This window comes from Marmota flaviventris, chromosome 10 (assembly GCF_047511675.1).
Source record: "Marmota flaviventris isolate mMarFla1 chromosome 10, mMarFla1.hap1, whole genome shotgun sequence".
Taxonomy (NCBI): domain Eukaryota; kingdom Metazoa; phylum Chordata; class Mammalia; order Rodentia; family Sciuridae; genus Marmota; species Marmota flaviventris.
This window is the reverse complement of record NC_092507.1, coordinates 59,239,434-59,261,855: the sequence shown is the minus strand read 5'-3', so window position 1 is coordinate 59,261,855 and position 22,422 is coordinate 59,239,434. Positions and strand designations below refer to the sequence as shown.

Here is a 22,422-nt window from a genome sequence, read left to right as displayed (position 1 = left end):
AGGGTTTTAGTCTTAATTTTGAGACTGTCATAAGATAAGTTCTTTCCTTTAAAACTATTTTGCCATGGCTCATCTTGCTCCTTTTTCTTGAATATCAATTAGGTAATCTTATTGAATTCTGTGAATAAAATGAAATGTTTACTGTAATTGCATCAAAGGTATAGGTTTATTTGGGGAGAAATTAACATATTTTCTGTAATTTAACGGAACTCTTTTATCAACTCTAATAGTATGTAGCTTCTTTTGAATATTTTACAATTATATTGTCTATCAGCAATGCCTTGTTTGCAACTTTGTTTCCTGTACTTACCTATCCAACTTATTTTTAAACCTTAAGGAACCATCTGAGAACTCCAGTACAATGTAAATACAAGCAGTAAAAGTGGGCTTACCTATCATGTTTCAGGTTTAATGAAACATGTCTAACATTTTATAACTAAAGAAGGTGAATACTATGGATTTTTATTATATGCTTAAATCACATAATGAAATTTTTCTGGTTTGCCACATTTTATTATAAACTATAGTATTCTTTTATAATGCTTCTCCACATATATTGGCATGATTGTAAACATATATAGATATATTTCTTCTCCTCCATTTATTTCTACAAAGTCTGAGTATTACTAAATTGTTAAATAATCTTTTCATCTCTGGAATAAGGAATATCTTACTTAGGACTGATTTTTATAAAGAGTACTGGATTCAGCTGATGCATTCAATATTATAATTTAAATTTTTCTTTATTCATAGATGAAATTACTGTTCTTGTACAGTCCCTGTCCCTATTTAATATCACATAGCATCAGTTTCATAAAAATGAATTCATAATGTTTTCCTTGTTTTATTTTGGGAAATAGGTTAATAGTATAAAAATTACTACCCTAGAGGTTGATTCTCGAATCTTCCTTTAAGTGAGTTATGTAATGTAGAAATTATTTCTTTAAATATTGGTTGATCTCTTCTATAAAACTGTGTGGGCCTAGTGTGTATTTCTTGCTAACAGAATATTCAAATCAATAGTTCCTTATATAGAGAGACTGCATTATCTAGAGTTCTCTGTTCAGTTCTCTTCTTTTTTGCATTTCTGTCATCTACAACACATGATTTCCAATTTCCAAGGGGTTGAGCATCAATCTGTAGGAAATACCATGGTAGATCACCCATGGGAGACTTTTTGGGGCCAAATCTGAAAGTAGCACAGATCACTTCTGCTCATATTGCATTGTTTAAAACTCAGTCATAAGTAACTGCAAGGGATTTGTGGAAACTGAATCTAGTTGTATGCAAAGAAGAAGAAATGAACTTGGTGAACAATTAGCAACCTTATAACATCAAGAAAAAAGATGTATTATATTTCTCTACCACAAAAGAAGAGTTTATGCTTCTGCGTACAAATTTTGTCTAATCCTCTTTTTTAAAAAATGCCACTCAGAAACAAGCATACAACTTGGCCACTTAAATTGCTACTTAAGTGTCAGATACCCCCAGCTTGATTCAAACAGTTTGATAGTACAGTCACAGCACAATTCTGCTGAGTCCCTACCAAAACACAATATTATGTACATAATAAATCTTCTCATCACCTGGCAACTCTGCTCTCATTTTTTATATATTTTCTTTAATAAAGTAACTGTCAAAAATCAACGGTAGTCACTGCTGTTTTTGCAATATGCTTGAAAGGCAGGTGGTCATCCCATCTCTGGAAATTTAAAATAATTCAGTGATAAATGTGGAATAAAAGAGAAACTGGGGCAGAGTGTGTGTGGGTTTAGTTGTTTGGTGAAATAGGATGAGAAGGACTCTTATGTTACTCATCAGCTGAGAAACATATTTCCATCTGTTTATACTAACATGTCAATCTGGATTCATACACTGTGAATGCTATAATGTACCCAAACTCACAAAAATGTGCTTAGGTATAAACACTGGACATAATGCTCATATAATGGGGAAAAGGCAAATCTAAAACTAGCCAATGGTATTTTCAAATACCAGAAAATAATCTTTTCTCTCCATAAAGATATTAATCAAACTTTCTTTCCATTCCAAGAATTTATAAAGAACTGATTTGTGCATGTTAAGTTTTAAGCCCTCAGAGAGAACACAGTGAATAACATAACCATTTATGGCATGTTTGCTTTTGCATTTGCTTGTTTATTTTAGCGAGATTTAACTCAAGGTCCTCTATAATTTATTCCCATCCTGCCATTTTAATCTTGTTTCCAACTAAGTTTCTTTATGGCTAAACTGTCTGATCTACAAACATGGCCTAAGTGTTTACATAACTGTTTATTTCCAGACACTGATCTCACAATTCTCATCCTCTCAAGCACAAAGTTATTTATTATCCAAAGCTGAGCTGAGATTTCATCTCTTCAACCAAGCCTTTTCTGATTCTTCTCCACCTGTCTGCCCTTCCTCTGCCTACCCTCAGTTATAGCTAATCATTCTCTGTCCTAAAATTCCATAATAATCCTTAGGATATTTACTTTATTATTGATGTTCTCATTTTCTCTCTTAATTAGGCCCTAGACTTTTGGAAGCCAATACCATGCCTTTGATTCCTTTTTATAATCTCAATTCGTGATAAGACATAGTTGGAACACTATAGAATATTCCATTAGTATTAAATATTTTAATATATATTAAGTGAACAACTTTTACTATATATATATATATATATATATATATATATATATATATATATATTCTTTTTTGAGTTTTTATTTATTTCATTTTCAAATTTTAATTTTTTATTTGTTTTAATTATTTATACATGACAGTAGAATGCATGTATGCATTCATATTTTCTTTACACATGTACAGCTAAAGATTGTAGATCGCTGATAAATATTTAATAACAATTTCACCAAATAAAAACCATTATTTGTATCATTTGCCAATTTCCATGCTAGAAACACACCTACAGTGGCCAATTTCAGGTCACCACCATGATATCACTAAGCATAAAGTTGAAAGGAGATTTCAGTAGCATACCAGTACTTCTACCTCCTAGGTATAATACAAGCCAATAACTCCAAGAGAATTGACAATAGGAAAATGTAATAAAATATCTAAGAAATAATATACTCTGAGTTTTTATAACTTTTTCAAAATTACAAATTATGTAACTTTAATGTTATATCATTTAATTTTAGTAATGGCTATACTTAAAGTGCAACTTAAGAAATTTTTGAAAATCTAACAATTAGCTTTCACATGCTAGAACAAATTAGCTCTAGTACATTGCTGGGTTTCTTTTCTTCCTTTCCCTTCTTCTTTCCCTCTCTCCCTCTCTCCTTCCCTCCCTCCCTCTCTTCTTTCCTTTCTTGGTACAGGGGATTGAACCAAGGAGTGCTTTATCACTGAATAAATTTAAGTCCCTCTTATTTTGAGACAGGCTTTTGCTAATTTGCTGAGGCTGTCCTTGAACTTGTAATCCTCTTGCCTCATCCTCCCAAGTCACTGGGCTTACAGGCATGGGCCACCACTCCTGGTCAATGCATCCTATTTATATATGTTTTTGCTTAAAATAATTGTAAAAAGGGGAAATTCCAGATTTAGTATTTTTAGATGAAATAGAATACATTCCATTTCCCTCCTGTCATGGGCATACTCATCTTCCCTTTGTTTTCTTGTTATCCCTCTTGTTTTCTCACCCTCTTCTCCAAATATCTACCAGTCTTATTGCTGTTTCTGAACTCATGTTCTATGCTCATCATTTTAGTTCCTCATTTTCAGTTTCTAATAATTCTGGCCCTTTAAGGTTTTCATGGTGTATGATTCCAATTTACTTCTTCACATATATATTCACAATGCAGCAAAAAATCAAAAAATTGAAAAATTCTAACAGCATATTGGATTCAAGCACCCACTCAATACAGTAACCCCTTCTCAATGCAGTAATCTTCTGTATTCTCTTAAAACCTTTTGATGACAGTGAGTTTATATTCTCTTAAAATATCTCTTTTATGGGGAGGAAACTTCTTTAATACAACCTGAAATCTGCCATTATTTTGTCCAGTAGGTCAAAGTAGAGTAAATCCACAATTCAATCATTTTCCTTCTTAGATTTCATGCCATTATATAAACCTACCTAGTTCCTTCATCATTGTCTTCATGTGATATTTTATCAGGGCAAACTAAATATCAGTTTGTCACTCTTGTGTTGATTATACCTGAAAGCATGACCTCTGGTAGGTGCATCAGTAAATATGTCTCCAAGAGATGCACACAGGTTATATTTAAAATTGAGTGAAGAAATTTGCAAATCCAGACCCTAATGGTACTTCTCTAAGATTTCCCTTCATTTTGGCATGAACCCACCACCAATACCACTTGCAGTAAGTACCTTAAATAGTTAGGATTCCATCTGGCTGTGTGAATACCTAGTCCATACATCATTTTATGGTTTGGAATTTCATTAATTACTTTCAAATGGCTCCTGAAATATACATGTACTCAATATGTTCATAGAACTTCCTTCACCTGCTAAGCTAGTTAGTCTACCCATCGGGTATGTTGGGTTATTTTAACATAGCCTATTTATTTATTCAAGCCAAAAATTTAGATATAGTTTTCATTCTTCTATTTTTACTTAAGAGTGAGACCTGTGAAAAAAAAGATAGTGATTATGACCATGAGTTGTAGGTGAAAATACAGAATAGAAGAGCCAACATTTATTGGATAGTTTGAGCTTTTGAACTTCCAGCAAGAAAAAAAAAAAAGGGTTTGGCTTGTTTTTGGAAGATTTATCAAGATGATGAGACTGGAGTACTCCAAAGAAGAAAGTTCAGCAGGTTTCAAGGGCAGTTGCAGAATCCAGGTACCCATGGGGATATGCTTTTCCCTCTTCAGTGCATTTTTAAGTTCTTAAAAATAGAATATTGTACTATCTAGAAAGCCAAAGTAAAAAATTATGATACTTTTAACCTGGGATACAAAAGATATGTTATATACCTAGTCTTTTGGAGAAGCTAAAGCAAACCAGTGTTTTTACTCAGTAGTCAAGGTAGTCATTTTCTCTCAATGTATTTTAATTCAAAAGGCAGAAATTGTGAAGCATTTCTGCTCCTCAGAATATAATAGTTAATATGAAAGAGTGACTTCTTAATGAGTGTGTTGAAGATTCAATCTCCAAATAAGAAACATTTAGAACTGTTAAAAAATATTCTCAATTTGTATTTTCCAAGTAGTTACTTATATTATTTATGATCCTGTAAAATACTTAGGGACATATATATATACACTAGTTTCTGTATTCATCTGGTTTCTCCAGAAGTATTTAGAGAAAAGAATGTTTCTTAATGAATAGAAAGGGGTCACAGGAATAATTTTAGATGTGACCAGCTGGGTAGTTCAGTCAACCTATAGCCATAAACATAAGACTATAGGGTCTACAGATGGCTCCTGATCTTACCCAGCTCTGCACCTTCACAACTGTACCACTCGACCTGAAATGCACATCTCCCTTGAGAGAGTTCCAGCATATTATTCCAGTAATTATCTTTGTATCCTTCTGTCTCCATTTGGTTTGGTTGAATTTCCTCTAGCATAAACATAATATTTTATGCATATGTCTCCCATAAAACTTGATGTAATGATATTTTTAATCTATTTCAATGTTTGTTTTCTAATATAATACACAACCTACCAGAAAACAGAAACTCTATTTTATTAAATTTTAAATCACTAACACCTACTGCGATCCTTTGTGCATAGAAAGTGATAAATGAAACTTTTCAAACCAAATGAAATTACATAAATCTGTAAGAGAAAGACTTTTGAGGCTATACTTCCTATAATTAGACCTTTCTGTTTATTACAATATTTGAGTATTAACAAAGACACATAATGATGTTATAAGACATACAGGCACAAACCATATTCAATGATATATACCCAACTATGTAAGTAATATACATATAAGTATAAATGTAGATAAGTACTTATATATGCAATTCACTAATTATATATTTATAGGTATATAACTATATTTTGGCTATATTATTTCTATATTTAATTAAAAATACTAAATATGAGTTACCAAATTTCTTTGTTTTTAAGAGAGAGAGAGAGAGAGAGAGAGAGAGAACTTCTTTTTTTAATATTTATTTTTCAATTTTTGGTGGACACAACATCTTTATTTTTATGTGGTGCTGAGGATCGAACCCAGCCCCGTGCATGCCAGGCGAGTGCATTACAGCTTGAGCCACATCCCAGCCCCAACCAAATTTCAATATTTTTATCAGGGTCTTCCATAACATTTTAGCAAGATTACCTAAGAATACTTTCCTTACTAATGAAAATGCTTATTATAATTTCACCTAGATATAAGACAATATATAATATCTAATGCACTTGAGAAAACCAAGCAGATAAAGAGATAAAACTTTTCATATACAAGGCCAAGATAATTTTAAGTATCTGAAATTATAAGTATCTGAAATTTTCAGTTTTGTGATTCATATTTAAATGTAAATCCCAGAAGCTAGCCCCAGTATAAAACAATTTCTGTCAAGAGACTGCCTTTTTTTATTCAATGAATAATTTAAAACTCAACTTTTTTCATGTGAACTGTCTTATATCTTGGCAGTAGGCATAGTATTTCAATAATTTATATAATTTTGAATATAATATACTTAATGCCATAAAAGCAATTTCTTTGATATTGAATTATAAGAGAATGCACTTAGGCCACTGCGACTAATGATCTAGGGGCCAGCAGCATGGCAAATTACCTTTTAACCCAATTTCAGGCTGAATCTGTATGTGTAACCATAGAACTGTACCATCTTCTGGGACATAAACTGCATGATAACATTGGGTTGTAATATTTAAAAAATATATATAAATAAATCATCTCTTTGAGAAAAGTAAATAGAGTGACATGATCATTAAAAAAGTGTAGATGATAATTGCATTTTTGGAAGCAGAGAATTAACATGAATCATGGTCTTTTAAAATTTAAGTTTCTGAGTTAAACCTATTAGAATTCTTCCTAAGACAGGGATCCAGTCATTCTGGAGATTGAGTCATGGTCCATGACCAGTGAGCAACCACATATTACTGTAATGATGCATTCCTTTTAGAAGAAATCCAGCAGTGTAACATGAAAATGGGTCTTCCACAGCAAAAGCAAGCCGAGGGCTTGCCAGGATTTAAGACAGAGATGGCAAGATCATGACTCCCTGGCTGAATCTGGACCATGCAGGGCTTGCAGCATATGGTGAAGATTTTGTACACACATAAATCTACAGGCAATGTTTACTTTCATAGACCATGTAGATTTCTGTATTATGAAAAATTTCCAGCATGTGGTGATGAAGTATCTTTGATAAGAGCCAGTTTTCTCTAATTCCCATAAAAATGCCATTTGGATTGACGACAGGCTAAGTTCACAGAAGAGGTTGTATGGTACAAAAACATTAAAAATTTAAGTGTAAAGAGTTAGTAAAGTTAGACTTCCATTTTCTAGTTGGAAATTAATTGTGAAACCCTCTTCTCTTTAGACTGATGTTCTCCTCCACCTCTATCACTTACAATGTAAATATGCACAATTTGTCTTGACCCACATTACATTTTATCTTGTATGTTCTTATCCACAGCTTTAAATATTTTAGTTTTTAATATAAGTAATCAGGATTTTGAACAAGGGAGGTTTTTCCATTTATTTCTGGAGTCTGTATTTTGTTCCGTTGTCTATCTGGATGCCAACACTACTCTGTCTCCACTGTAGCTTTATAAATTGTGAAGTCAAGTAGTATAAGTCCTCCAATTTTTATTATTCTTTATAACATCATGCCCAAACTTCATGGTTTTAAACAACTACAATTATTTATTTTACTCACAAGATTATACTTTGGGCAATTTGGACATGATATGTAGGGCCTCCCTGGGATGACTTGAGCAATTAGAACCTAGTTGAGCTGGAGTGCTTCCCAGGCTCCCTCTCTGTTTCTGTTGTCTCAGAATTCCTCTATGCAGCATCCACATGTGGTATCTTCATGTGTTCTCACCATCATGGTGGCCTCAGGGTGGTCAGACTAATTGCACAGTGGCTCAGGCCTCCAAGAGTGAGCATTCTCAGAGAATGAGGCAGGAGATCAATGGTATTTTCTGTGACCCAGTTTGGAAGTTACACAGCATTACTTCTTCCCCCACACTCTTTTGTGACATGCCTGTGAGCCTACTCAAGTGCAATGCCAGGCATTGTGAAGGAGGTAAGTTGCCTCTTCTTAGTGGGAGGAGTTTCAAAGGATTTGCCGCCATGTTATAAATTACCACACAAGCCAATTACTCCAAAAGCAGATGGGTGAGAAGATAGTGGAGTTGAGGACTGGATATGTAGAACTATGCTAGATGGCCGATGCCACCTTTGCCAACAAAAGTGTCAGTAAGCCTTAAGTATATTACACTTGTCAATGCTCAGCAAATATTAACCCTTGCTATAGATATCTTTTGGATATCTACATATTTCCAATAAGAAAATCAGAGACCCCACCAAACTACCTTCTAGATCATTTTTTTAGAGTATGTACTTCATTAGGGTACACTTTATTTTCAGCCAAAACTTCAGCACTAATGTCCTGGTGAACAAGCTAGTTGGACTCCATGGAAATCTCCATGTAAAAATTCATGCCTAAAATTACTGAAGTGAAATATATTAAACTATTAATTGTGATGCTCACTTAATTGTGGCATTACATTAAGTTGAATCACAAGAAAATGCCAATATCCATTTGTTTTTAACCTACAAAGGACCATATTAGATGGTACAATCTAACATATTTTTCCTTCTTATTCTTTATGTACTTTTTCACATTCTTTTCAGTAATGCACATTATCTACATAATTAGGATAATAAATATTATTTACAAAGAACAAAGAAACCAGAACACTTCAAAGAAGGCATTGTTTTTCTAATGGTGCTGGGATGACACAGCTACTTTGCTAGTACATAAAACACCATAGCAGCTTTTAGATATAAAAAAAATCTGCTAAAGCACATTTATAGAATCCTGAGCCTAACAAGGAACACTCACACTGAACCTAAACAGGCCTACTTCATGAAATCCAGAGACAGGTGTTACATTATAACGCTAGGACACCCAGAGTAGACATTGGACTCTCTGGTGTTTTATAAAACCCTGAAGCAAGCTTTTAGCTAGAGGAAATGTTTGCAGAGAAGGCAGCTGGGATCTCGTTTGACACAGCTGGGCTGTTTCCTCTGGTTTATGTGGAAAATAATTCACTGCCAAGGATGAGGCAAGAAAAGTTCACTCAGGCCATTCCAGAGGGTATTTTTTTGGCAGGTTTCCAAACGGAAGAGTGGAGCTGGCCACCAGGTTTATGGGAATAGTGACTACACTGAAAGAAGGTACCTCCTTTCCTTATGATAAATTCCTGGAAGGGGAATCATTGGATCCATAGGTTCAAAAATTTTAAAGTTCTTAAAACACATTGCCAAATTGTTTCCAGGAAAAGGCTCATTATGAATTCTTAATAAAATATTGCCATCACTGCAGTTTTTGAAGTTACAAGAGTTGATTCCTTGAGAGTTCAGTCTGGCAAGGAATGGACACCTATAATATTCTTCTCAAAGGTGTTTGAGCGATGGTGTTCTTCCTGTGGCTTTTGTTGCCATTGTTTACTGAGGACGAGGGTGAACTGCACAGGCATTATTGAGTCCCTGAGTCCCTGTGAGACACAGAAATGCTATAAGTGGGCTCCAGCCTTCCTCCTGCTGCTGCTGCTGCTGCCACCACTGCCGCTGCCTGAGGGGGTAGCTGCTATTATGGTCCTGATTTTGAGCAGTATTTTGTATCTTTGAACCATCCAAGTAAGTGAAGCTGCAGCTAGCCTGAGGAACAGCAGGGATTTGAACTCTGGTGTATAAACATTCACGTGTACAGGCCAGCTATTGATTCTCTAGCCAAAACGGAGCAAAAATAACAATACTCACAGTGCAAAGTATTAAAACTCTTGTGTAACAATGTTGTATTTTTGGCTTCAGAATGTTTGTGCAGCAAGTAAAAAGTTTGCCTTCAACCAAAAATTTAAAAATAGCATATAACTGTTAAGCTACCAAAAACTATCCTCTCTAAAATCCGTAGCCTGTTTTTTTTTTTTTTTTATTCTTGTGGCACAATTAATATTTAAGTATACCAAACCTTATCTATGTGTATCTGTATATGTGTGCATGTGAATGTTCCTGAGTGTTTTCGATTGCCAGAGAAAATCTACTGAGCAAAGTTATGCCTTTTTGAATGAGAAAAGCTGTCTTAAAATTTACGGATTCTTGCTTTCTCTTATTGCACTGATACATAATTTATGTTTTTTTTATAATCAAGAGATAATGGAGAGAAAGGGAAGAGAAAAATGATTTTCCTGTTAATTTTTCCATAATTCCATTTTCTGTGGGTGTTTATCCTTCTCAAATGTTTCCTTTCTTCCCTCTATTGCTGATTGTTTTACTCACCTCTATTGACTGTGGATTTTCCCATGGCGGAAAAATTTTCCATGGTATCTTTCTGCCTCTAGTATGGTACCCATCTGTGCACATCATTCTGTTCTCCCCAAATCTGAAAATAAATGCAAACTATTAAGGCATTCTGTCTTCTAGGGAGAGTTATAAAGGAAGACCTCTCTATTTAGAGTGCAGATTTTAAATAAATAGCAGAGAGTATTTTAGGGAGGCATCCTTTTGGAATCCTGCAAATCAGTGTTTCCAAAATCTGTAGATTTTGGAACTCACTACATACCTACTGGTCAAAGAGCTCCTAAGTTAGTCTTCTTCCCACCCTAGGATTGTGAATAACTCATCAGATTATCCCTGATGATTTTCTAGATATAGGGAATTACTGTTTTTAAACTCTCACATTCTGCCCAAATTCCATCTGCCTCAAAAAGGCTTATATCAGCATCCCTTCCAATTCCGACCCCATAGAAAGAGTTAGATTTGTAACTCTCCATTTCCAAAATATCTTGGAACCTCTTTGTAACTCTTTGTTTCCAAATCACTTTGGGTACCACTTTTTAGGACTTCTTACTCTATATTGTAATCAGTAATATCATGTCTTTCAAATTTTTTGGACATGGACTCCTTCAGGTTAGCCTCCCTGATAAACTTGATGCTCAATAAATGTCTGTTGAAAAGATGGATGGATAAATAAATTAAAACAAGTCACTACCAATTTGCTAACTTCCTGAAGGACACAACAGGTTGAGAAAAACTTGTTCATAGGTTTCTAAATATGGAAAAACACTAAGCTCAGCAACATGATTCAAAGTTGGAATGGAAGTCTAAAAGATATATTTTTCTCAAACATGTTCTTTACCCCCTAAGTTTTTCTGGCATGTTCCATTGGTAGGCAATTCACGAATCTGGCAAGTTTGCATTCGCAAATCATGCTTGAGTATTTTTCCTCCAATCACTATCGCTGAGTGATGGGATGAGGGGAGAAGACATAAAAATCTCTGAAATGTCATATACCATAAAAAGTCAGTTATAGTCTATCAGCTGGAGAAAACAGGGTTGCTGGTTAGACACGGGCCATGAAACCATAAAGCACCCCCAAGTAAACCAATTTAGAAAACAAAATCGTGAAACAAATTTCTTCTCTCAGTTTGTGAACAGCACCTTTTCCAGGAGGTTTGCTATGTAAGGGAGATCTGCTTTCACCTTCTGGGGGCTGGCCAAGATGAAAAAGCAAGTGCCAGCCCAGCGAAAGAAGGAATGTTCTTTTGATATTGCCAGCCATCACAAGATATGGGAGTGCAAAAAATAAAAAATAAAAATAAAGCCAATTCTCCAAAGATTTATAGTTATGTCTAGCTTGTTGACTCAAGCAGTTTGGAAAAGCTTCAGAAATATAGTTTATCTGAGCTAAGTCAGTTTCCAACCGAGTGGACTCAAAAACAAAAGTGGAAATAATATGTACATAGTGTTAGAGTCAATCCTTTTGACTCTAAATTTGCATAGCTTCTAAAGTAAAAAGTACTCTATCCAATACCCATAGTACTACTTAGGATGTGATAGCACATTCTATTGAAAATAAATTTGTATGATTATTGTCCAATTATTTCTGTGGGTTTGCATGTCAAAAACAATGGTAGACAATGGAACAGGAAAAGGCTGTGCTTTGAAACGAGTTAAAAGGAATATTAACTCCCTGAACTCAGAGAAACCATAGAACTATAACACCATTTTTTTCATATTATAGGATTTATATTTTGTCATTCTTAAAAGGTATGAAATTTGGGGAAAGCCTTCACTGAGAAATTGAAGAAGTATTAGCCCAGCAGATGAAAGAACAATAAATCATTTTCATTGACTATTTCTAGGTACCCAGTCCTTTTCTCTTCACTGGTGATAGACAGCTAAATGAAGTCAACAGGGTCCCTGCAATAGATCTCGACTAACCTATTCTCTGTAGAGACAACAGACAGTAAATAAGTAAGTGAATACCAACGAGCAATAGGTAGCAATGGATTATTATAGCAAAAGAAATACAAGAAGAAAAGGGATATAGAGTTGAGGGCACAAATGGTCATTTCAATAAGATACACACTGCCTTTGTCTGTTCAGGTTTCTGTAACAAAACACCATGAACTTGGTGGGTGATAAACAGCATGAATTTATTTCTCACAGTGTTAGAGGTTGGCATGTTCACTCTTAAGGTGTTGGTAGATTGGTGCCGGTGAGGGCCCACACTCACAGATGGTGCCTTCTCACTATTTTCTCACATGGTAGAAGGGACTAGCTAGGTCTCTGAGATCTCTTTTATAGAGGGACCAACCACATAGGTCATCTAACCACTTCCCCAAATCTTAGCTCCTAGTGCCATTGCCTTGGGGGTCTGTTTTGACTTGGGAATTCTGGAGGAATGAAAACATTCAGGTAATGGGACATATTCTGGAAAATCTTGTGTTGCTTTAAGATGATTGATGTCATCAGTGACATGATACATTAGGATCAAATTGTGTGCTTTAACTGCTCACTCAGAGAGTTTTGTTTCACTGTTTTTTTCCTTTGTGGTAAGTTTTTGGGTGAGAGAAACGATGGTAGGGTGAGGTAAGTCAAGTAGGATTTCAGAGTGACAGAATCATTCACATTTTTGTTTGTTTGTTCGAATGCCCGTGTTTGGAGACATGTTCCCATCAGATCTACTGTTGTGTGCATAATTCAGATAGAATTGTGACAACCTCCAGGGGCTTCAGTAATGAGCCTGTACCTCCAGAGGACACTGTGCTTGCCTATAAAACACTGCTCTGGTTTTACTCTGTGACTGAAGGAGCAGGTAGTATTGGTGTCTAGAATACTGTGGTTACATAAAATGTTAAATTTTTATTTTTTTATTTATCTGATAGTGCTTGGGGATTAGATTAAATAAACATGTCATCTACCTTTTAGTCCTGAAACCCTAAAGAATTCCTCTAAATGAATTTGTATTCATCTCTGTGATTTTTCATGGATTTGTACAGCTTACAAGCATGATGAGACATTTAATTAATTTCTGTAAAACAGTGCAATTGCCCAGATCCAAATAGTTTGTGTCTTGTATTTACAATAGAAATAACCATCAAGTGCATCCTACAAGGATATTCAATATATATGTGACCCAACCTCATAATTGGTGTAGGTACAGACTCTTTAATTTACTACTTCTAAACAAAATCTGTACAGACTTTTGACATAATAAAACACCCTGTACTTATATGATTTGGGGTATATGCAAATCAGTTTGCCATATGTTGGCTTCTTATATTGTTAATGGTTATATTCCAGGTTACACGATGAGTTCATGTAAAAAATTAAAGTTAAATCTGTGGAGACTGCTTATTAAACAAACAAAAAATATATTTCTGTAGATCAGAAAATATAGGCTCGGTTGCAGCACAGTTGTGGAGCACATGCTTAGCACATACAAGGTCCAGCAACAATAAAGAAAATAAGCATCATTAAAAGACAAAAAAAAAAGGATGGGAATACAGCTCAGTAGTAGAGGATTCACCCAGCATGTGGAAGGTCTCTATTCAATCTCCAATATAAACAAACAAACAAATTACACCCCCTCACATATTCAGTTGCTCATTTTACTACAATTAATGTGTGTATGGAGAATCCCAGATGATGGGCAACATGGTAATCATTAGTACCTGTTTTGGGTGTATGTTCCAGAATTTTTCCTTTCTGATACTGCTTTGATTAAATTGAAACCAATAAGATGTTTAAGTTCTCCCCCAAAAGTAAAAATCTGTAGATACATCTAAATATATCTCATTGTCTTATTTCAGATTTAAGTGAATAAGAGTTGACAACTGGGTACTAAGTAGCAATTGAGTTTGTGGCCAGAGAACAATTATAGGCAAAACAGATTAATTTGAGGATCCAAGAATGATTCATTTAAATGGATATGAAACTTCTGAAGAAAATTTCACCTAGCCAGGTTTGATGGTACATGTCTGTGATCCCAGCAACTTGGGAGGCTGAGGCAGGAAGATCACAAGTTTGAGATCAGCTAGACAAATTAGCAAGATCCTGTTTCAAAATAAAAAGGGCTGGGGATGTGGTTTAGTGGTAGAGCATTTATCTGGCAATTTCAAAGCCTAGATTTAATATGAAATCTAGAACTTTTACATGTCCTTGTTTTTATTTATGTTATGATGATGTCAGTTATGGTAATGATGTTATAATAACTATTTGCCACATAATAAAAAAATCACATTTATGTGAATAATCTATTTCTTCATTAGTTGGCCCTAGGTTATAATACAAAGTATTATACACAGCAATCCAAAAAACTTATTAAAATCTGTAGTTAGTGCTTTAAAAATTATCAAACATATCTGCTTCCTTTTATACAAATTGTTTTTAAGTATTTAGAAAAGTATACAAGGGAGTTTGAAATAAGAGATATAGAAAACAAACATACATCTAGAATAGTGAGTTATTTTAAAAATCTTTCCTAAATTTTCTATATTTCTGTTTAAGTGGAATATCTGCATATTGTAAGACAAACATTTCATAAGTTTGAGAATCCTACCTAGTTATGTGCAATCATCATTTAAATACACACTGTAACACAAGAATAGCTACCAGACCTAATAGTCTTCAGAAGCCTGAGATGTCACATTTTTCTCCCAAGCTGCATCTAGGATAGAAGCATCTCTACTCTCTTCATTTCGCTTCAGCCTGATGAGTCTTGGACCATTCCAAACCTTTCCCCAGTAAGGTTTTCTGGTGACACATGGCGATTGTGAGCATAATCCAGTTAACCAATCCTCTGAACCTTCATTTCGGGTGTTCTACATTGAGTTATTAATGATTTTTCTCTATTACATATAGCTCTGCACTGATGTGCAGACTATACTATGTGATTCACTGTCAAAGAAATCAGCCTTAAACAAGTATTACCTGTTTTGAACCCCAAAGTGTATCTAATGGATATGTATTACTCATATAAGATAGAAAAGGAAAATGTGGAAAATATTTGTCTTCTCTTAATTAGTTACATATCTCTTTCTCTCTTTTGATTCCAAGTTTCTTGAGGGTAAGGATTATGCTTTTAAATATTTGCATTTCCTTTGGGCCCAGAATTATTCCTTCCATAGTACTCAGTAAAAATTGGAAGTCTTGATGACTGAATATGCAATTACTTTGAATATTCAGCAAACCAACATTTGTTTTTCCTCCACAAGTCATAGTGAATAAGAATTGCAGGAGAAAGATTTTACTGTCCCTCTCTGCACAGCATCTGCTACCAACAGGTGATGCATTCTGGGGAGAAGAGCCTTGCCAGAGGATTCTCTCTTACCAATGCTCTGTTTCCAGATGTTTCTTCCCTGTGGCATATCCTGAATTATGAGGCCCTGGGAAGTGATTGCAACTACTGTGATGACATATCACACCTGGAACTCACCACTCTTTCCTTACCACATAATTTCTCATAGTGAAATGTCAAATCGGAGTTTATTGCTAAGGGACTTGGTTGTTTATCTACTAAAATACTATTGCTTAATATTAACTTATCATAATTTTGGCATCTTAAATATGGGTATATGCATAAAGATGCCACCAAACTATTTTATTATCAGAATTTTAAAAATAGTGTCATTTAGAGGACAGAATGAATGTTATGATGGCATACCATCAATGCACTTAAATACACATACTTCTGTTAAACCTTGAATTACATAGTTGAAATATATAGATGAAGTTGTCAGACTGGACTAAGAGCTCTATGAACTATCTTTTAAAAAAGAGAAGAAGAACTACATTACTTTTTTCTTCTCTGAAATAGTGAACATTGGTATGTGTGTAAGTATGAGTATTTTGTGTGTGTATATAGGTATGAGTGTGTGTACATGTATTTATATATTCACATGTATTTTGCAGTCATCCATAGCAAACTTCTCTCTACATCCAAATATTCAAATGATATTTTTGTTTAGTGTTATAAGGTTATTAGTTAAGTAAAGTTTTAGTTCATTAGTTTTTTTTTATTATTAGCTATTAGTTCTCCTACTTATTAGTAAATCTTGCAAATTTTTCTGTATGTTTTTTTTCTAGGATGTTGGAATGTCTTTATTACAGTTCAGTTTCAGTTAAGCTGAAAAAGACTTCCTTGGGATTTCTTTGTTTTTAAAATTATTTTCCTGAGAAGAGCTCAATAAAGAGTTTGACGACAATATGTTTTAAATGCCAATTAAAATATGTCATTTAGAAACAGTTACAATCATATGTCACTTAGAAACAAGTCTTTCTCAATCATATCAACAGTTACATACAATCAAATGCTTTATATAAGTAATCATATAATCCTTGATTTACTTTTATCCTTGATTTTATTCCACAAAAATTAAAAGATACCATTAGAAATATGGATATTTAATTTATACTCACAACACATTTTGATAACTGGCTTTAAAAACAGCCATGAAAATGTAGTTCTTGCATAAAGAAAGAGAATGGGATAATTTAAATGGTTCTGGTAAAAAAATCATATTTTTTTAATAATTATCAAGGAGTATAATTGGCATTTGCTTAGATTTGACCTGAAACATGCTGTAACTTTTATAAAGTAAGCCAAGCGACTCATGGCACAAGTCAGTCATATGCACCACCAAAATGTTGAAGTTAGAGAAGAATCCTAAGGCTTGGGAAAGGGCAGAACTGAAATTAAATTCAAGCACCATATGTGTGCTTTACGATATTTAATCCTAACAGCTAACACTGACTCTTTTTGAAGTCCTTCAACACAGAAACTTTTTGAAGTCCTTCAACACATACCAACTTATTTAGTCCCCAATAAAGCTAGCTATACAGACTTTGTACTATTGTTTCCAGTTTTTAGATGAAGACACTTAGACTGAGATAGATGAAGTAATTTGCCTCAGGTAACATAGCTAGCCACCAGAGAACCAGGCTCTACACCCATGTAGGTTGAGAATTGAATGAGACCATTTAGTTGGCCACAGAATATGAAAATATAATCCTAGCAGTTTTTAGAGTTTTTTCTGTGCAACACTAAATTTTATCCCAGGATCAAATTCTGGGACACAAGTTTCAATAGTTCAATACATCAGAGAATGAATACTATAGCATTTCCCTCATTATTCTTATAGTTTTGCAATGCATAGGGTATAAAGAAGGTTCTAAGAAGTCTCCTAAAGAGAAGAGATCTGACATAAAGACTCATTGAACCTACCTTTTACAGCCCTTTAGGATGTGTTCCTTAGAAAATAAATTCTGAGAAATTTTAGACCTACTGTCTTGCAGAGAGAAAATAGAAGCTGAAAATGGCTCATGACCCTAAAATCTTGCCCCACCCTATGTCCTACCTCATGCAGCTTTTAAATCAGCATGTAGGCCAAATAGTTTTGCTATTTTAAGTTTCTTGAAATTTCCGCTTTTTTATTTAACTGTTTCAATAGGAAAACTATCACTGAAGTGAAGATAATTGAATAGAATAGGCTAGTTATATTCTCATTTGGCACAACTTAGTCACAATAAATATTTACTTTAAACAATATTTTTAAAGTGCTTACTACTAAATATTTCATTAGTTCCAAAGCATTTAAAATGTCTAAAAATAAAGCCAGCTGACAAACAAGGAACCCTTATAGTCTTGTGGTTCTAGAGCAGTCACTTTTAGATGAGGACCAGAGGTTTTACAGGCATTCTGTAACCATTTTATTTTTTTTTGTGGGGGTGGGGGGTATCAGGGATTGAACTCAGAGGAATTTGCCCACTGAGCCACATCCCCAGCCCAATTTTGTATTTTATTTAGAGACAGGGTCTCACTGAGTTGCTTAGTGCCTCGTGTTTGCTGAGGCTGGCTTTGAACTCACAATCCTTCTGTTTCAGCCTTGGAAGCCGCTGGGATTACAGGTGTGTGCCACTGTACCCGACTGTCATTATTTCTTCATTGAAAGGTATTATGAAGTCAGTGACATGTAGTTCAACACACTACGTTTTCTTCTGACAACTGCATGTTTTGCCATTTCAGTTCCTCCGAAGATATATGATATCTCAAGCGATATGACCATCAATGAAGGAACCAATGTCACCCTCACTTGCTTGGCCACTGGGAAGCCAGAGCCCTCCATTTCTTGGCGGCACATCTCCCCATCAGGTATAGTAGGAGTGAATGCACCAGTGTTGCTTGTGCTGTTTGTCATTCTTTTATGACTCCACTTGTACAGAACTTGATTCACTCATGGAATTTTTTTGTATCTTCTTTTTCTGAGGCAGGCAGAATCCATATTTTTATACACATACTTTATACTTAAAGGCACTGCAATTCACAAAAGTCAAATGAACACTGCCTATCAGAGCCCTGAATTACCCTATCTCTTGATTCCTAGTCAAGGTTATTTTCATTTTAGTATACTAGATAATCACAAATCAATAGACAAAAGGCTGAAATGGAAATATCACAAGAGAAAAATGTTCATTTAAATGTGTGAGGATTTATTCAGTCGGCATTCACATGTTAATAGGCCAGCATGCACTGCTGAAGTAATCAGGGGAGAAGGAAATTATACAATTGTGAGGTTGCTGGGTCTAATTTCAAACTGCTGTTCAGAATCAAGGATTTTGGAGTTAGAATTAAATTTTAACTGATGAGAGTTCTAAAAACCCCAGAGTTTAAGTAACTTGTGCACATAAATCACATAGGTAGGAGAAAGGAAGGACTGAACATGGTTATGGGTTTCCGGTGCTTCTGCCTCAGTGCACACCCTCCCAAAGAGACTAAGTCAATTTTAGGAAGTTAGTGATAATCATCATCAAAACAAGTCTGTTTTCACAGCCTCGATTTTAACAATTGGGTAAAATTTAAAAGTTCAAACTACATAGCTTTGAGCATCCCCTGTATGTGAGAGTGGTATTTTTTTAATAAATAGGATCCTACCTCATTTCAGATCAATAAAATTTTATTTAATTTTAATTTAATTTTATTTTGATGGAAATAACTCTCACAAAGCTGTGCAGTGAAATTGCTTTTAACAATATCAGAAAGGAACATTTTATGTGGGTGTAGAAAGAACACAATTGGAACATCTATTTTATCTGCTAATGCTTTAATATCACTTATCCTTAAGTGTCTTTTAGTTTCCTCATTTATGCAGTGAATCTAATGAGACTTACCCACATCACATGCTTAGTATTACTATTAATGTGAGAGAAAATCAATATAACAGCAGTATACCCTTATATAATATGCATTATGGCCCTTATAATATTTCTGAAGTTTGAATGTGCTCTTGGCTGCCCATGCTTCACATTAGAGTTGCTGCAAAATCACTGGTATGTGAGCATTGAATTCATGGCAGCACTCTCTGTGGGACAGAAGTGAAATGAACTCAGAGTTAGCAGTTAGACACATGCACTTTCAAGCTGATACTCTTATACATCAATTCAGCCAGTTCTTGTGCACATCTCAGCCTCAGTGACCTTAGCTTGTTTCCTGTTTTCCAAACACTGCATGATAATTATTTATGACATTTTTTTTCCCAGTTGACAAACCAATAGGCACTTAGTGAGTACCACTGTATAGTGTGAAGTACATATACATTATAGAATGGTAAAATCTAGCTAATAATTAAGAAATGCATTACTTCACGAAGTTATTTTTATGGTGAGAATAGTTAATATCCACGCTTTTCTGTCTTTCAGGTATTCAATATATCATCATTAGCTATAGTCACTATACTATACAATAGATCTCTTGAACTTGTTCCTCCTATTTGACTGTAATTACTTAGCTTTTGACCAACTATGTATCCTGGCTATTGGGTGACTCAAATAATATAATATAATAGGCACAACTGTATTTTTATAGTTATAATGTGATATGCAAATGTACAGCTGATTCTTAATCATCTTTCCAGGGATTTAAATCTGATATAGCAATATAATTTTTATGAGAATGAAGCACATAATCTTCCATCTTCATATAATTTAAGATTACTATTTCGGACCTAACTCTCCTGCTTTTCGTGCTTGTTAGTATGCATATTCTTCTTTTTAAAGGCTTGAATACTTTTTTAGTTTAATTAAATAGCAGGAATATTAGTAAAATTATTAGAATAATGATAATGGATAACATCATAAAGCTGAAAGAAGACAGATTGGGTTTAATAAATTAAACTGTACATAGATTTGTTTTTCTGATCCTGCCATCCTAAGCAAATGAGTTGAATTAGCATAAATATTAACTATTATCCAATGAATAGATAGACTTGGAGGATATTTTTATAAATGCCTCCAATAATTTCAAATCATAATTTTTTAACATTAGAAATCTACAGCATGGTGGATTTTCAACTTTAAGTTACACATAATAATAATTCTATTAGCTTTTTATCAGCTGTTATGACCATATTTGAAAGTAAAGTTGGTAACTTCATTGATTTATTTATATTTTACCTGAGAAATCTCAATGTTTTACATGTTGTTTCCTTTGTTTTATCGTGGGAAAAAAAATTTGTCTCAAAATGGCTCTTAATATGTAAACAAGGTTTAGTGTTAAAAACATATGTAGTTGTCCTCCATGTCAGTACTAAAAGCAAGAGCTAGTATTGTGCATGTGTAATTTGTGTATTTTTTACCAGTAATTTTGATATATCTGGTTACATGATCAGGGTCAACTCTAGTTTCATAATTTAATAATAAATTACTGTTCATGGGATTATAGCTACAGAACTTCTAGTCCACAGAAAAATGAGGCCATGTGTTCAGCCACATCACAAACATCATTGGAGACAGTTGAAATTGTCATTCTATTTATTATTTCAAACAACTCCCTGTACTTTCACCAAAAACATTTTTCCTAGAAGCATCTGGACACATAAGCTTCCTAATAGTTCAATTATTCCAATGATTTCTTTGCATTTTTTCTATTCAACATTTGGCAATTAACTTCAAGTTTATGCTAAAAAGTTTGCAGAGATAATATGAACACCCTGTATTCTTTCTTTAATTTAATCAACACTTTGTTTCATAATTTGTTCTGGGTGTTGAGTATGTAGCATGAGAGGCGGAGGGGGGGAGAAACTCCTTGACTTTCTTAAGGGGTTACATTTAAAAAAAAATGTTTTTTAGTTGTAGATGGACACAATACCTTTATTTCATTTATTTTTATGTGGTGCTGAGGATCGAACCCAGTGCGAAGCAAGCACTCTACCACTGAGCCTCAATCCCAGTCCAAGGGGTTACATCTTGATTAACCCATCATAAATTGAAAATATCCTAAATCAAAAATCTTGCAATACACCTAATTTGAAAGAACATCATAGCTTAGCACCACATCACACTGAATAGCATTACCGTGTGGCTGACTGGTAGTTTTAGCTTGCTGTTACTGACAGCTTGGTGAGAGGATATCATACTATATACTACTAGCTTGGTGAAAGATCAAAATTCAAAGTACAGTATCTATTGAATTCATGTTATTTTTGCACCATCATAAAGTTGAAAAATCCTGAGTCAAACTATCATTAAGTTGGGGCTGTATAAAATTAAACTATTTCATTGATTAATTTGAGAGCAGATGTTCAAGGCCTGAGACTTGGCCTGTTTAATCTCTGGATATTCCTGTCCGTATTCCTAAAGAATAATGACATACTCTTTTCATAACCACAGCAGTTTTTGACTCCTGAAAATCCAGCATTGGTATCATGTTTTTAATCCAATTAATCCATAATTCAGTTTGTCTACAGGACCATATATTGTATTAGGTAGCCACACGATGTTAGTGTTCTTTAGTCTGGGGACTAATTCCTCAGTCTTTCTTTGTCATTACTGAGCATTGACAGTTTTCAACAATGTCTGTACCCTTTTTAAAAATAGAATGTTTGTTTCTCATTTGGGGTTTTGCCTCATGTTGCCTCATGATTACATTCTAGTTATGG

General features: G+C 34.2%; 1 protein-coding gene across 1 annotated transcript in view; it reads left to right on the top strand.

The window, feature by feature from the left end:
- The window catches only part of Negr1 (neuronal growth regulator 1), an 819,223-nt gene that overhangs the window by 440,301 nt on the left and 356,500 nt on the right, over positions 1-22,422 (top strand). The window contains exon 3 of the mRNA XM_027949536.3: positions 18,516-18,641. Within this exon, the coding sequence (XP_027805337.1) occupies positions 18,516-18,641 (126 nt within the window). The remainder of the gene's footprint in view (positions 1-18,515; positions 18,642-22,422) is intronic.